Genomic DNA, 15120 nt, shown 5'->3' with positions numbered 1-15120 from the left:
CATGTTACAGTAGACAGAGCATGCTACAACCAACCAGCAAAAACGTAGGTGAACCGCTCAGTAAATATTGATAGTCTGGGCTAAACATAAGAGTCATTAATTCTGTGTTTTTACCACTGCTTTGCAGTAAGTGTTCTTCCACATTCCTCTCTCTCTGAGTATGTGCTGTTGGGCTTCAAACTTATTTCCCTCAAGTCACACACACTGGATTTTTCTGCTTCCATCAGTGCAGGGCAGACAGGGAGAGGAGTACGAAAGCAGGGAACAAAACCAAAGTTCCTCCAACAGCAGCTTCCCCCTGAAGGGGATCCCTTGAGAACACCAAAAGCCACATCATGCCCTTAACACAGGCTGAGCAAGCAGCACTGCAGGGGTGACCCTCACCCCTGAGCAAGGCTTTGAGCTGCCCTGGAATGAAAGAGAGCAGTGGGGTGCCTGCAGCAGGAGCTGGAGGCACACTGAGGGCCAGCTGCAGTGGGCTGGGCTGTTTCTGTGGGCAGCAATGTTAAATGTGATAAACTGGCATTGGGATTTTTTAAATTTTAAATGACACACACTCTAACTTCTGCAACAGCAAGGGAGGGCCTATGACACCAGCAGCCAACTGATTTAAACAGAACGTGTGACCTGCCAGCCCAGTTTTGAGTCTGGCTGCAGATAAAATAAAAGAACAGCAGATAAGGTGGGTCCCCTGTCAGCTCCAGGCCAAGGATAGCTGCTGGCTGACTCCCAGAACTTTGTACTGCTTGTGAATATGGAGTATTTCAAATGTGTGCCACGGAAATACATTATTATTATTGTCTTGCACACTTGCAGATAAGATTAACTTGTGCCACAGCAGCATGCACTGACCTATGAACCAGCACATTGCTCCTGGTTCCTTCTAGTGGGTCCTGCAGGTCTGACTGCTGCCACAGGGTGCTGTGTGATTTTCTTAAGAGTTCAAGTCCTTGAGCTGTGGAATTACTCACCCAAAATCTAGAATCAGAGGCACCACAAGGGTCAAAAGCAGTATCTAGGGGCTTGAATTCTAAATGTCATAAGACACTCAAAGTTTTTAGCAGTATATCAATACTCTACATGGGCTTTTTTTTTTAACCTGTTAATATCTGTTGATAGCTTCTACCTTATTATGTACCTTTATGCAGTTACTTCTTTTATTAGTTACGAGTATGCCTAAGTGTGGCAAAATCTTTTTTATCATATGTCAAGAAAAGAATTAACTACTGATACTTAACTGCCAAGTGAGACAAGAAGAGCTGTAATTGTTAGCAGTAGAGAGCCCAGTTACAAGGTCTTACTTCCCAACAACCCAAAGCTGTATTTGTATTAGAACGCCAGTGAGATCACAGTTTTCATCTGCTGCCTCAGTGGGATCCCCAAAAACAGTTGCATCCCTGTTCATGAGAAAAGTTGACATGTCTATTCCAGAAGGAGAAGTAACCAGGAACTCACAAGAAAACAAGCTACAGATTGTGCAGCATTATGAAATGCTGAAGAATGGCACCACTGTGAGGGTTTGCACAGATTAGAGTTGGATCAGGGTCTGATTTATAGCAAAATAGATGCACTTTACACTTCCACTGCCATGCAGAACAGTTTGGGGTCAGTACTCCAAGGAACATGCATGGTTTAATACATATAACTCAGTTTTAGAGCCTGGGTTATTTGACATCTCTTTAAATTAGTCCAGCTCAGCTGTATTTCCAGTGTGCTTAAAGCCACAGGGCACTGCAAGACCAAGCCTGAAACATCAGCCTTCCAACTGCAATCTTCTAAGTATGCCTGATTTTATTTTACCAGAAAGGCTACAAACACTGAGTACACACCTTCAGCCTCTGACAGAAGCACACATATGTAAGTATAAATTATATTTTCATATCCTTTAGCCTATCAAAATCTATGGCATCAGATAAATAATGTTACTGAAAATCACTATAATAAAAAATACTGAAGAATGATCTCATACCCAGGAGATTAAAATGGAAAAAATGACAGACAATTCAGTACAGAAAATTTCAGTCCCTGCACATTAAATCTGGACTAGCCTCAGCTCTGCAAAAATAATAGTGTTACCTGCCTCACAAAAAATTCCTTTTGACTGAAATCCGCTGCAGCTACCTGAGAAAGTGCACAAGTCAGAACTGACTGCAAAAGATGCTGCTGTGGTACCAATGCCTGGGAACATATTCTGGCAGGAATCTTGCCTCAAAATTTTTATTATAATTTTCTTTAAGTGAATTTCAACTCATCCTACAGCAGGTCATTACTGAGGGCAAAATCCCCAGGAACCTCCCATTTTCAACCCTCACTGCCTCTGTGTGGGGCACCCTTAGCAAGGCTTAAGCTTTGCAATATTACAGTAAGCACATTATGGCTTTAAAACACTTTTCAAAACCAACTTTTGGCAAACTGCCAAAAGGTGTGCCACAAATATTTGCAACCTGATGCCTTAATAGTTCAGGACCCATGTGAAAGCAGTTTTTGGGAAAGCACTAGTAGGAACCCAGGATATTGCCAGCAGCACCTAAGATTAAAAGAGAATGCATGAACTAGAAGCCAAGTCCCATCTAACAGTCCCATCTAAAATGATTCAACCCTACACTGTATTTGGTTACTGAGCACAAAAGCTCCTCACAAAAGAGCTCCAAGGACTTGATTCAGTTTTCCTGTTTCAACACAGCTGTGGCCATCCAGCAGACAAATGAAAATGGGAAGGCAGGAAAGACATACCCTCTGGCTGCAGAAAAAAGTGACTGTTCAAGATCACTATTTGCTGTGTCTGAATTCCCCCCCTTCCCAAATTTAGGAGACTTCCTGCCTTTAGTTAAAAATACTAGCATGTGTATTGCTCTGGAAAAGTATTTACAGAGCTGCGGGAAGTCTGATCTCAGCATGAACTTTAAAAACTGAGTCTGTCTTTAAGAAACTGGCAGCTTCCTGGTAGTTTTATCTGGAATTTTCAAATTCTGAAAAGCTGGATAGAGAGGAGGAGAGGGGCCAATAAATTGAAATGTATCCACTGAGAAGCAAAGATAAGCTCCCCACTTTGCCATTTCATAAATATCCCTTCTACCTAAAGCACATTGGCTATGCAGATCAGATACACAGCTCTTACAACTGTGAAAAGCAGCTGCCTTTAAGTTCCAACTGTTTTATCTATGTTTAAAGTGTAAAGTATTTACCTGAGCCACTGATCAAGATCCTTGACTTCCAACATTTAGCTGGCTCAGTATCACCAGCCTTAGGTCCAGCATTCAGGTCAGCAAGACCACTAACTTCAACTTCTCACACAGCATTTCTTTACTACAGATATATAGCTTCTATTTGGTTTATATTTTTGTTTGTAAAGAATTCTTTAAGCTTATTTCCTTGTCTAGGGAAGGGCAGAGACAGTATCTGTAGGAAACAAAGCTGAACTACTTTGTGGTTATGCACTGGGTTTGCCACCTTCTCAAAACACTTATAGACAGTCAAGCCCATCCTTACTGCAATTAACCTGTTAAAACCACATACCTCAGGCTAGCCAAAACCTGTGCCCCACTCCCAGATGAATCATCACCTCTAGCTAGCTCAGCCTGGAGATTATCCTGCTGCTACAGCCTCCCTCCATCCCTGTCAGTGCATCGTCCACAGGGGCCACAGCTACAAACCCACCCTGTGCTAGGTCTGCCCCTGGATCAGGAAGCCTGTGGTGGCCATGTCCTCCTGGAGGGACTCCAGCCTCCAGGGGCTGCCTGAGGAGCAGCTGAGGCCACAAAGGCCCCTAGAACAGTGAGTGCTGCTGTGCCTCAGGGGCCTGGCACCTTCATGCTTCTATTTAGAGCAAACACATAAAGGTGTTTTACAGAAGCATTCCTACCCCAGATATTACAATGGAAAATGCTCACAGCTGTGCAGTCACAGGCAGAGAGCAGCTGGTTCAAACAGCAAGTACAGAGTATAAATACAGTATGCATGAGAAGCTGCAGAGAGGGTGAGGTGAGGCCCTAGAAAAAAGAAAACTTGAACAAACCCATAGGAGTGTTGTTCTGTGAACATTTCAAGCAGAACCAGTGCCACATTGCACAAGTAACTCTCATCTTGGAGCAGAACACTGGAACAGGTTGCCCACAGAGGCTGTGGAGTCTCCCTCACTGGAGACATTCAAGAACCATCTGGATGCAATTCTGTGCCATGTGCTCAAGGATGTCCCTTCTTGAGCAAGGAGGCTGGACCAGATGACCCCCTGTGGTACCTTCCAACCTTTAACATTCTGTGATCTTTTCCTCACCACAGCACTCTGGCCAAAGTGATATCCTCGTGATATATGGAGTTTGATTTGCCAGGAAGAAAAGCAATGTAATTTTTCTTCCACTCTGGCAAACATACAATACACTTAAGGATGCTTCTGTGATCTCTAAATCCGTTTGTAGTTGCTTTAGTTTTAGGTAACAATGGAAGATGCTGGGAAGCTGAAATTGCTGCCTACTTTGCAGATAAACAAAATACTCTTAAAAGGAGACAGTTTATTTCTCTCCATCTGACAGGAATGTGAGGACTGAAATAATTTTGATCAAAAATGATGAGACAGTAAATGTGAAAACAACTGCTTCAAAACTGTTTTCAAAGTTGTTCAAAATCTGAAGGAAAAAAGTAAATTATATCTTGCCTTGTGTATAACGTACTCAATTTTTCTGTCCCTTTGAAGATGCACTGCCTGTACTCATGATGATAAATTCAACTCTTCAAAAGGTATAAACGTCACATTTATAGAGTAAACATCTTTCTTCCATTTCCATTTGAAGAAGTACTGAGTATTTCCTGATCACTAAGGGGAGGTTGTGCTTGGCAGTCCTCATCACACAGGCACAAAGCCTTTTGTTTATCCATGCCCTGACTGCTGACAGCTGACAGTGGCCTGCCTACACCCAGCCTCACTTGAACAAAGGAGAATTAGTTCATGGACAAAAGCCACTATCCTTAGTAGGCAGGCAGCCAAACAATGTTCATTTTAACCTCTCTTCTTCAGCTGCTGTGCTACAGAGTCATTCTGACATGAGGGATTTATTTCCCTAGCAATGGACCTGATCTTCAGAGGATAGATCCATGCTTTCCCAACACCTGGATGGCAGGAATTTCTAGGGACCCAGAACTCAGGCATGAGCTGAGAATGGAACATGTCACTACAAATAACCTGAAAATTGTCCTCCCCCCAGCCTCCCTGTGCAAGTTCACAGAACAAACAGTTAAATTCAATTCTTTGCTGGGCTGCTCAGATCTGCTCTGAGATACAGAAACAACCAAGTGAGTAGTCATATGAATGGCAGAAGTGACCTTATAAAAAGCCACCTCTTTCCTATGCAAACCTAATGACCAGGTTATTACTCAGTATCTTGACAGCAAGACAGAGAATGAGACAGAAACACAGAGAACCTGCCTCTCCCTTTCATCTTTCTGGAAAAGAGCAAAAGAGATAAGAAACCAATCCAGAGCAAGAGCTGCTGATACATGCCCTTTACAGACACTTAGTTAACACCATATCATAAAAAGGCACAGAACTGACCATGAGGCACTTCTAGGCTCAGAAGAGTTTACTGCCTTCTCAGATGTAGGGACTTCCCCACCATGAGCCACCCAATGAGAAATTCACCTTTGATGCTGTTTCCTAAGAACGTCTTCAGGGTGAAGATGATTCTAAAGAAAGCAAGCCCAACTCAAGCACAGCTACTCCATTCATTTTCCTTCAGATCATTCTGCCTCAGTGGGAAGGGGGAATTGAAAATTTTGCTGTTTTGTAAGGAGGACTGCCAGAGGGAAAGCCTCAGTACAAAAAAAAGCAAAAACCAAACCACAAACATCTCTATTTCCCTTTCCTTCTTCTCCTACCCATTCAGAAATTAAGATGTTATAAACTCTAGGACAAGGTCTACATTTTTGCCCTATAAGCTCTCAAACACCAAAATGTAAAAAGAAAAACAGAATTAGAAGAGACTCGTATTCTTAAAATACGGTTTGTAAACAGCCTGAAGTGCTCAGCACTTCGGTGATTTGTGGTAAATCTTCAGAGCATCTCAGACACTTGCAAAGCAACTTTCTCAGATATCCTCTAGAGGTTCAGTATTATTTTTTTTGCAGGTATAAAGATTGTGAGTGAAGTCTTTCAGCACACTTGCTAAGAGTGCTAAAAGGAACAGCGCCAGACTTAGCTTCATCTCAACAAAAAACTTATAATTACAGCATTGTTTGTGTGATCACAGCATACACTGCAAATGAAATCACAGCATCACTTTCTGTCATTTATTTTACTAATCAGGGAGCACCCAATACAGGTGGGTCATCTTATGACTATTTCTATCCCCATTCTAAATTAAATATTTTTTTAAAGTCACTATCAACAGGAAGTCATATAAATTTTCATTTTCCTTTACAACAAACCTGTTGAATATATTTGAAGTAATGTACTTCCCAAACTTTGGGAAGCACAGCTTGTACTCTACACTCCTATACCAAGTATGAGAAAGATCTTCAAGAAATCTGTTTAAAAATTGCACAGATTTTGCTATGGACAATAATGTTAGACCAGCATTTCAGTTTCTTTACATTTCCTTCAGTACAACACAGCCCTGACTTAGCACACAAAAGCTCTAACTTCCTTAGGCTTGTGATGCTGAAGAGAATGACCACATTCTTTCCAGCCTTCCCAGAGCTGGTTTTCATTTCCTTTCCTTAGGAACTGCCACACTCACACAACCACCAAAGACACACATCTGCTGACATTCAGAGTAGGCAAAAAAAGCAACACTATGCAAGAAAAGCTGATTTGATCTACACATTTCAATCAGCTGCTTTTATGTCAATTGCCCCACTGGAAAACAACACCAAGAATTTGAAGTCTCACTGTTGACGCGTTTCAAACCCTGAGTGAGGCTGGTTTTTAGAAATTCCCCAAACCTCTAAGGGAGTGAGTGTCTTGCAGGTAATTTTATGTGCACTCACAAGAGTATCTCACAGCCCAGTATGTAACTACAGCATCTGCACTGGAGAGAGAAGGCACAGCAAAACAGTTCATGGGAGTGTCTGCAGAAGTACAAAGAGAGATTAATTTCTGTGCTATATATCACATCTCTCCCCAAAAGTGTATTTATCAGGGAAAATAGAGCCATCTCCCAGCTGCCAGATGAGAAGAGAAAACAGCAAATGACTAGCAGCCATTCCCAATGCCACCCTGCTATTCTGGCACAGACACAACAGCAAAGTCAAAAAAATGAACTTGCTGAGATGGGAAAATTTTTGCAGCAGAAGCACCAGAGATCTTCTAAATAGGTTTTTCTAAGACATTCAGAAATTAGTATTTCAAAGAGTGAACAGTGCTTCCGTAAACAAACAGTTCAGCAGTTTGTATGTTTTTGTTGATATATGCCAGTATGAGCAGGAGGTTTCTGCTTAGGAAAGAAGATTTGGATCAACAAGCTAACTTTTGTTGCGCCAGGCTTTCAAAGCGGAGGAAAGACAAGGGAAAACACGCCCAGCGGCCATAAATTACTCCCAGTTCTTGGCTCCAATTAGATATCAATTTCCAAAGGACTTGAGTGGGCTGAAAATAAAAAGTAGGGACTCAAATCACATTTATGTGAAATATTTGGCTGCATATGATATTCAATGACAATCTGCTTCTCTGTAGTTGCCTGGGATGTCCTGGCGTTGCTGTCTGTCAGAATATCTTAGAAATCCCAGCAGTAGGTCATATGCAAAAGGGAAAGAGGCAAAATTAAAAACCTCCATGGGAACATCCTGTGGCTATTAAGGACCCATTCAGATCCTTGCTTATAAGATTGTATAAAACAGACAAACTGGATAGGTGTAATGCTAGGAGAATTATGGTGATTTGAGACTAAGAATTACTATAAAAACTAACAGGAAGGACAGGAAAAAAGTTTAAGTTAGTCTGAGGAACTGGGTAGTCAAAAATTTACCAGCTGAAAGCATTGAAAAAAACATTTTTTGACAGATATGGATGACGTTGGGATCTGACCAAAAAAAAAAAGCCCCAAAACAAAACCCTCACTACTCTGCTTTCTGCAGATAAACCCAATGACTCTCCTACTGGCTGCAGTTTGCAGCTAGGAAGAAAATTCCCCTCAGCAACAAGCATATGCAATATCCCAATCAAGGAAGAAAATAAATCCATAATGTTTTTCACAGAAACCTTTGCAATTTGCTCTTGCCAGCTTACACACGATCTTTCCCCTTGCCAATATATTCCAGAGGCACAGTTTTAAGAGAATTTTGTGCATAGAAATGGAATGTATTCTGAATTAATGATGCTAAATAAAGGTACATTTTGAAAACAATTCAAATTTTGCCATTTTACTTCCCTCACTAATATTTGCTCAAAGCAAGCGCTGCCTTTTGCAGAGGAAATGTCACAATTCCAGCACCTTCACACAGGATACAAACAGTTTTAGCAAGACACAGGGCTGTGTGACTGCAAAGAAACCTGCTTTTAAGCTAAGAAAAACCCTGTAACCCAGACTTCTTCATTTTCCATGGTTGCCACCCATCCTGAGCAATGCAGGCATGCTAGTAGAGATAGCATAGACTAAACTAGAAATTTCACTTACGTGAATGGCCATAAAAAGAAACACAATTTTAGACCAGAAGGATTCAGCAGTACAGCACTATAGAGAAACTAACTAGGACCATCTGAAAAAAAAAAAAATTAAATCCAGTCCCTTCAATGTTTCCTGGCTTAGATTTATGAATTAAAACAAACAAACAAACAAAACCACAACAAAACCCCCAGCAATTAAAAGCCTCGATTCTGTGTTAACAAATGCATTCTCCAGTGAGATATGGCACGGGGAGATGTTCCTCACAGAGAACACTGTAAGCAGGGCATTTCTTTCAGCGTGAGCTGCAGGAGTTAAAACATGCAAGTCAAGAGGAAGCAAAAGAGCTGGCAACCTTTAGGTTTTACCACATGCCAAATAACTGCAGAATTACAAATCTGGGGCTCCAGCAAAATGAACTGCAGCCTTTGGGGAACAAAAATTATGTGTAATAAGAATGCCTGGCCAAAGAATACAATATAATATGCTTCAATTATTTTGAAAAACTGCCTATGCTGCTAAGCCCTTTTCTCTTTTGCACATAGCCTGCTGTCCAGATTTCTCCCACATTCTTGTCAAAGCACCAATCCCAGGACATTCCAGGCAGCTAGAGTCTGTCTAACAACTAATCACTTTAAATACAGAAAGACCCACCTAACAAAAACCTCAATCTTACAAAATGCAGAATTTGTACAAGCATCCCTCTGAAAGGCAAAGCAGCTTTAGGAAGAGCTCTTTAGGAAGAGCTGTAGTTCTTGTTTAAAAGTGGAGCTGAGAAGCTAATGATTAAGGACACAGCTCCTTAGGACAGAAATCCCTGCTGTACTCCTGCAAACCTGAAAAAAATCACATTGAATTAGCAATAATGGCTTGTTTATCCCCACAGCTGTGTATCTATTAGCCAAAACCACAGCACACAAACACACTGTGCATTCACACACCTGCCCATCAACACCTGAGTACTTGCAGTATGTGATGACCAAGTGCACATCCTACAACCTGGGGTAGCCACTGAAATACCACCTCCAGCTTTACGAGTGGAAACTCCAGTCAAGGCCCCAAAAGGCACAAGGGCAGACTTGATTCCCATCACCAAACACTGCATGAAGCAAGCTGAAGAGACCATAAAAAGTATTGTATACTAATTTGTTCCAAAAATCTCCACTCATTAAATAAACCAAATCTTGTATTAAACACTTTTCCCAATTAGATTTTTCCTCAGCATTACAACATCTCTCTGCTTCACCTATTTGATGCAGGAATTTAATTCCCAATGCATGTCACCGTCGTTCCATCCCACAAAGTAACAGACACGATCATTTTTTGCTCTTTCCTATTATGACAGTGGTGCCAAAGTAAGAGCTCTTCCTCCTCCACCTCCTCCTTCTCCTCTCATTTCTGGTGTCTCTTCTTAGAGCTTTATCAGCTTTCAGTCTCGATTTAGAGCCTTAGAAAAGCACGAAGCTTGTCTGCAAAGCAGTACCCTGGAGAAGTCAGAGGTGGCAAACTGAATAGGTGGTGTCAGTGCGAGCTGAATGACAATGCAAACGCTCTCAGCGAGGTAAAAGGTGTTTGCAGCACCCCCTGCTAAGACCTCAGAAGATAAAGGAGTCTAAGTCAATATTTATCTTAAATTCCCTACTTAGATGTCCTCATATACAGCCATGAGAAGGCAAAGAAGGGCTATTCGCATTAAGGGATGAGGGGCAAATTAATGCAATGGAATTTTTTAATAGGCTTTTCGAATAGTTTGAGAAAAAAAAATACTGGGGAAAAGCAGAAAGTTCATTTCGTACAACTCCACTCCACCCACTGCCGCAGGTTTCGAGACATGGGCTAAGGAAGCTGCTCAGTAAGAAGCGCCAGATCGCCCTGGACTTCCTTCTGTCACCGCACACATCCCAGCGACTTCCTTGCCGTGGGAGGGCCCCGGGCACAGGGACGGGCTCTGTCCCGCTCCACCACAGCAGTATCTCCAGGCATACACACGGCATATCTATTGTCTATTGTTCAGAACTTCAAAAAAAGGACTGAACTGCCACCTCTCCCAGCAATTAGGAGTCGCTCAGGACTCTCAATATCACACTATCCTACACGCCAGCAGATCTTTAAATCCATCGCGCGTCTGTTTGCCTGTATTGTTCCTAATCACAGAACCTCTGGGACTTCCGAAAGCCCGGAGAAGCTCAAGGCAGGAGGACTTCAGCACTTCACGTACAGGGCAGAAGCAGCAGCACCGCGACAGCCCGCAAGAGAAACTTTTTGTGTACTGGCGTTTTACTCCTCGCTGTTTACAGAGCAGCCCGTGAGTCACCCGGGGCAGAGCCCCCGGCTCCTGCCGCCCGTGAGTCACCGCGCCCCGCCGGGCACGGCCCGGGGCGAGCGAGGGGAGCGCCGGAGCCCCGCAGCCCGGGGGAAGCGCCGGAGCCCCGCAGCCTGTGGGGCCCCAGCCCGACCGGGGGAACACCTGCCCCAAGCTCCGTCCCCCTGCGCCCCCGCCGCACCCCGGGGCAGAGGCGGGCGAGGCGCCAGCAGCCGTGAGGGGCAATTCCGCCTCTTCCTGCCGCCGTCCCGCGGGGATCCTAGCCCGCTCCCCGTCTTACCTGAGGCGCCGAGGGCGGCGGGCAGCCATCCCGCCAGCCCAGCAGCCCCGGGAGCTGCCGCCTGCCGCTGCGCAGCGCCCGGCCCAGCCCCGCCAGCATGGTCCCGCACCTCCGCCTCCTCCTGCCCCGGCGGGCTCCGGCCCCTGCGGCCTGAGCCTCGGGCCGGGCAGCGCCGTGCCGCGCTGGGCGTGGGCGAGCCCGAGCGCAAGGAGGGAGGGCGGCTCCGCCGGCGGCCGGGGCGCCTTCCCTCGGCCCCTTCCCGTCCGCTGCAGGAGGGGCCGGGCCGTGCCGGGCTGGGCTGGGCTGGGCTGGGCTGGGCTGTGCCGCTCCCTCCGTCCCGCGGCTCGGGCGGTCCCCGGCGGTGGCGATGCGCTGCTGCCCTCACCCCGCCGTGCCCCGCGCGCCGCCCTTTGCTTACAGGTGCTGCTGGCACCCCTCCTCCGCGTCGTTCTTCTTCTTATAACTGAAACAGGTTTTCCATTAAAAAATACTGAAATGGGCATTAATGCCTGTCTTACCAGAACATATGACTCTTCTGTCGCCGAGTATTGCCTTTTTTTTTTTTTTTTGAGGAACGGGACTGTCGCTGCTCCTGGGTTTCAGTGAAATAAACACATTCAGGTGCCACAGAAATGAACAGCAAAGCAAGGGAACACGCTCTCGTAGTTAGTCAGTTTCTGTGAGAGTTTTGTTTACAGCAGTAGAGCAATTAGCAAGGCTCAATGTTTTCCTGTTCAGTCATTTGTTGGCTATCACCTCCATGCCCACAAGCACAGGTTTTCATGTACAGTACAAACCGCTGAAGCACATCAGACCCTCGGCACTGCATCAGGGAAACGTACCGGGAAGCTTTGTTGTGTTCCTCTGCTTTCTCCACCCTTGATGGTGTTCCTCCAAAGCAATGCTGCACAAAACAAAACCTTCCCTGAGGATGAGGAAAGGATCTTAGAAAATGGGCTGCTGTAGAGCTGAAAGTGCCACTGTTGCAGAAAAAGTCTGCAACTGCACACTTGATGGCTCAAGAGGACTAAATAAGTCCCCACTTGCGTTCATCTTCTGAGCTCTGGAACAGAAACTCCCAGCAGCTCAGACCTGAGGTCACGCAGACATTCACTCACATTTCAGGGCCACTGTGATCTGTTAAAATGAATGTGATCCCAGGAAACAGTAGAAGAGCAGCTGTGCTGTTAGCAGGCAGTGACTCCCAAAGGCATCAATTTGTGGTACAATCACTATTGGTATTTACTGTAGCAAAAATTCTCTGAATTTTTTAGTAATTTCCCTTTACAAAACTAAGAGTTAATTTCTCAACTTTATGTATCTTATTACATAATTTATATTAGGATCCATAAAGTTCCCAAAGGTGAAATAAGGATTAAATGGTTAGCCGTATTAATTCAAGATGTAATATTTATGGTTTTATCAAGCAAAGGCAATTAGGCCATGGCAACTGGCTTGCTTTTTTTCTACCACATAATGATGGCTTTATCAAAGTTATCTTCTTTGGAGAGGAAAAGCAATGTCAGTACTAGAAAACATAATTTAATTTTGGTCATTGTTCAATGCTGTATTTATTTTTTGTACTTTGGTTTCAAATGTTGATAAGGAGCAAAGAAGCACTGATGCTCACAGGAACTTGTGGATGTTAACTGATGGAGGGGACTGGGAACCAAGGCTTATGTTTTTATATATAGGCAGGAGAATTAAGAGAACATTAGTCACTGCCAAGTTTAAAAAGGTGACTTTGATGCTTTGAAAAACCTATCCTAAATTTACCTTTCACACCTGTGCAAGTGTTTCATGAGGCAACTCCTGCTTTTCTGGCTAAGCAACATGTTTTGTATCTTACAGTTTCCACTGTAAATACTCCCTGTTCACTGTAACTTAGTTGGGTTTTTTAAAACAATATCTCAAAATGCATTTTCTTGTAGTTCAGGTCTAAATTAATGTGATATATAACCAACACTTGACAAAGAAAACTCTACATAAAATTATCATTGTATTTATCTGTTCATAGCCACTGAATACCATACAAATAAGAATTGCTGTGAAACATCACTGTGGTCACAGACACCATTAAAATGCCTATACAGTGGAGTGAAAGGCAATGTTTCTTGAGTGTAACTGCTAAAACAGGGCCTCAACCTGTGTGAGTTTTAAGTGTCTCAAAGTATGTTCAAGTGGGATAACTTTTTAGAATGACTTGCTAGTTCCCAAATTTTTGCCTGTTCCCCTCTCCCTCTGATGCTTACAGTAGTTGGTAACAAGAAGTTAAACTATATTAACCTGCAACTATCTTTGAAGGAGTTTTTTTGTTCTGTGCGTTGCAGATTCATCTCTTCCCTTCTGGTATCTATGTGCTCTGCCAATAAGAAATAGCACTTCAAGGGAAGTGACTTTAGGCATGCACAGCTTCAGGGTTCTCTTCATATCATGCAGATATAACTGACCTCAGATCCAATAAGAAAATTACTAGGAAAGCAAGCAGATTATTACAGACTTAAGACTTATGTTTCAAGTTATATTCTCAGGGATATTTTTTAAAGACAAAGCTATTAACTAAAATAAAGCCAGAGGGAGTTGTAGAGAAGCCTGAAGCTAAGGAGGAGTAAGAGGGACGCTGGTGCTTCCAAGTGGAGAGGGGTCTTCTTATAAATTTCAAAGTAAACTTTAAGATATGACAGAAGCACACAAATAACCTTCTGAATTAAAAAAAAGTTTTTCCTGTGCCAAATAGCAAGTCAAGAAGACAGTCCTAACATGCCTCACCAACTGGATTGTCAGAAACACATGCCTGCAAGAGCAGAGATCCCCACCCTCACCACAGGGAGGAACGTGACTGAAGGTGATGTGCATTATATTTCAAATATGTACAGAAAGGAAAGGCACACAGATTAATTACAGGGTGATCACCTTCATTAGCCAGCTATAGAAGTCCAATGACAAATTGGATCAGGACCCCAATTATAGGATGGTGTTCCCACCACTCACTGAAACAAATATGATCAGAAGTAACTTCAGCCATGATTACAGGGAAGCCAGAGCCCTTTTCCTTATCCCCTGACTTGTTTTGTTCATCACAGTTCTTTAAATGCTTCCGTTTTTTGTTCATGGGTACTTTTCCAGAGCTGGTGGGTAAGGGAGAGAGCAGAAAAAAATCTGATGACAAGACTTAAAAGTCCCCCAACAATACCAAACTCACAGCAGAAAGTTTGAAGCTCTCCCTCTAAGGCTGTTCTATTCTATTCTATTCTATTCTATTCTATTCTATTCTATTCTATTCTATTCTATTCTCTTCTCCTTCAGTGAGCAGGATTCAGCATACTCCCAGGACAAAATTTTCCAATGCCTCTTGAAAACCAACAGCTACAGGTTTTTCTTTTCAACTCTGGCACACTACAGTTCTCTCCCATGGCACAGAGCAAAAAATCTCTCTTCAAGGTATAAAAGAAGAGCTCATTGCAAACATTACCTCTGCCAGTACTAATATACTAGTCCTTCTGCTCTATTAAAGAAAGAGTGAGATGAGACCTATCACCACCTGGCATAGAACACAAACAAAAGGTCTGTATTTTTTATAGAGCAGGGGATCATGCCAGTAAGATTTCCTAAATAAACTGCTGGAAGCCATGATATCACATGGGAAAATACCTGGGCTCCAGTTACAGAGAGAAATTCTTACTCAAGGCAGAAGTGAAGGTTCATAAAATACACTTTTATTAGAGAGTTGCCAGGCTGTCTAAATAGTACTGGAGTATTAAGTCAGTACAGCAGAAACCTGAGTCACAATTAAAGGGAGATGGCATCATTTGCAATCATTGCTTTTCCTCCCTCTTCTGAGTATTTTTACTGTGTGTCCCCTTTTATTTAGACTTTCTGATATGCTTCCTCTGGCTTGTAAATATATCTTTGAAGTGGTTGCATGG

At 43.3% G+C, this 15120-nt stretch overlaps 1 protein-coding gene across 1 annotated transcript in view; it reads right to left on the bottom strand.

The window, feature by feature from the left end:
* The window catches only part of MCUB (mitochondrial calcium uniporter dominant negative subunit beta), a 41576-nt gene extending 30283 nt beyond the window's left edge, over positions 1-11293 (bottom strand). Inside the window, exon 1 of the mRNA XM_054295640.1 lies at positions 11195-11293. Coding sequence (XP_054151615.1) covers positions 11195-11293 — 99 coding nt within the window. The remainder of the gene's footprint in view (positions 1-11194) is intronic.
* Positions 11294-15120: the final 3827 nt, after the last annotated feature.

Source organism: Melozone crissalis, unplaced genomic scaffold (assembly GCF_028551555.1).
Source record: "Melozone crissalis strain CALT ecotype California unplaced genomic scaffold, PUWL_Pcris_2 ptg000006l_1, whole genome shotgun sequence".
NCBI classification, from domain to species: Eukaryota; Metazoa; Chordata; class Aves; order Passeriformes; family Passerellidae; genus Melozone; species Melozone crissalis.
This window is presented reverse-complemented; position numbering and strand designations above follow the sequence as displayed.